A 1,905-nucleotide genomic window follows, 5' to 3' on the forward strand; every position below is an offset into this window, starting at 1 on the left:
TTAAGGTACAGCACAGGTATTTCCTTTACAAAAGGCATCAATTATCCCTCAAATGAGAGCAGCACAAAGTGACACGAAGAGAATTGTCCCTAGAGCTCTCTGTGATCATCACAACTTTCTTTAAGAAGGACACTAAAAATAGCAGAGGAGCTTCAGAAAGAATCAGCATTTCTTAATAACATCTTTCACTCAAAAGGGAAAGGCTCAGTCCTCTCTTTATGACACAAAATACATTCTCCAAAGGGCTCCTTCTTGAGGAAGGTCAATACATTATCTGGAGACAATGGAGCACTTGAACCAATGACCCAGGAAAGATTTCCACTGACAGCCCGTGATGGAAACTGAAGGGCATTTGCTCTCTAAATCACCACAGAACTTGGTCCTGCCTTTGGCCAGGAGCCACCAATAAAAGCAACAAATTTGCTGCAAGATACACCCACAATCCTTCACTATGAAGGGAAACCACCCAGCGACCCTCATTTCTGGTGACAGAAAAACAGCAACCGCCCCCTCCCACCTTTGGAAAGCAATGTTTCCTACTTCAAAGAGGAACTAACAAGCCACAGGTCCCTCTAGTCTTTGTAGCAACACGTGGGGATAAAGTCCAGCAGCTCTACCAGGGTCTCCAGATGGTGGGAGCAGCAGCCACGCTCTTCTGGGCAGGCTGTTTTCTGGGAAACACACAGGGAGACAGGGGGGAACCACGCAGAGCTGGAGAGTATGAGACATCTGCACCCAGCTGGGCTTTGCAGAAGTGCTTGATGAGCTGGACTTGGGTCTCCTTCTTGGGCTCATAGTAGGACAGAAAGTGCATGGCTTCCTTGAGGCACCGCAGGTAGCCACTGTTAAAGTCCTGCTCTGGGTTCTTGTGGGTGAATGCTGGAGGAGAAAGAAAAGCAAACACAGTGGGTTAAAACCATGGCCAAAACGTGATGATTTGTGCAGTGATTTTCACGCGCCTGCAGGCCCAGGTGTGCAATACCTGCTCTGCACTCACTTTTTTGGTCCTGCAGCTGGCTCTGCTGCTTCAGGTAGCTGACAGCCACTTCCAGGATGTCGGCTTTCTCCAGCTTGGAGTTGGGCTGGTGCCTCTGGAACTCCTTCTCCAGGAGCAGTTTCAGCTGCTCGATGCTGCTGTTAATCCTGTCCCGGCGCATTTTCTCCACCACCGGCTTCCTCAGCTGTGAGGGACAGAGCAGATTGGTTGGGATTTTGTGAGAGCTGACCCCATTTCCCCTCTGATGCCCTCATACACCCGCATTTATACATGCTTCCTTTTGGTGGCAGAGCTGTGTAATGCTGCCTACCCATTCCCCACTCAGTTTAATTTTTAAAAATCTGTATTATCTCCTTTATCTCTCTTTAACATATTTGCTATCCCCAACACCACTTCTCTCTCTTCCCTTTATTTGCTCGGGGCAGCCCAGCCTTCCCAACCCTCTCAGGGGCTCTCCTTACTTTATTCTTTTCCTTTGGCAGCAGCTTCTCCTCCATGTGGATCATCAGAGCGTTGCTGGGAGCCATTCCTAGCGCTCAGCCCTGGGCAAACACCCCACCCAGCCGCTGAGCAAAGCGGGAAGCGATGCTCTGGCAGCTCCCAAGCGCCTCTATTTATACCCGGGGAGCCCGGGCAGATACGTGAGTGTTGGGATCGCCCGTGTTTCCCACAGCCCCGCAGCCAATCCAGTCCCGCAGAGGGACAATAGGGGAAGCATCCATTAGTGCATGGTACATTGATCGCCAATGCCCCGGGGAGAATAACCTTCTGCCCACGCTGCTGGTGGAGTGTGCGGCGTGGGGAGCTGGGAAAGCACTGACCCTCCAGCTGGTCGGGCTGGGCTCAGCGGCATTCCTGCATGTGCCAGGCACGGCGTGGCGTGGAGGAGGCACGCTTTTGGGGAGGGT

At 51.8% G+C, this 1,905-nt stretch overlaps 1 protein-coding gene across 1 annotated transcript; it reads right to left on the bottom strand.

The window, feature by feature from the left end:
* Nucleotides 1-353: 353 nt before the first annotated feature.
* LOC146422042 (transcription factor HES-5-like) lies at nucleotides 354-1,574 on the bottom strand. The gene is made up of 3 exons (XM_085046774.1): nucleotides 1,459-1,574; nucleotides 998-1,181; nucleotides 354-879 (listed from the first exon to the last, which is right to left on the bottom strand). The coding sequence occupies exons 1-3, from the start codon at nucleotides 1,522-1,524 to the stop codon at nucleotides 614-616; spliced, it is 516 nt and encodes a 171-aa protein (XP_084902900.1). The 5' UTR covers nucleotides 1,525-1,574; the 3' UTR covers nucleotides 354-613.
* Nucleotides 1,575-1,905: the final 331 nt, after the last annotated feature.

The sequence above is a fragment of the Lichenostomus cassidix genome, unplaced genomic scaffold (assembly GCF_008360975.1).
Source record: "Lichenostomus cassidix isolate B80296 unplaced genomic scaffold, HeHo_3.0 HiC_scaffold_806, whole genome shotgun sequence".
Taxonomy (NCBI): Eukaryota; Metazoa; Chordata; class Aves; order Passeriformes; family Meliphagidae; genus Lichenostomus; species Lichenostomus cassidix.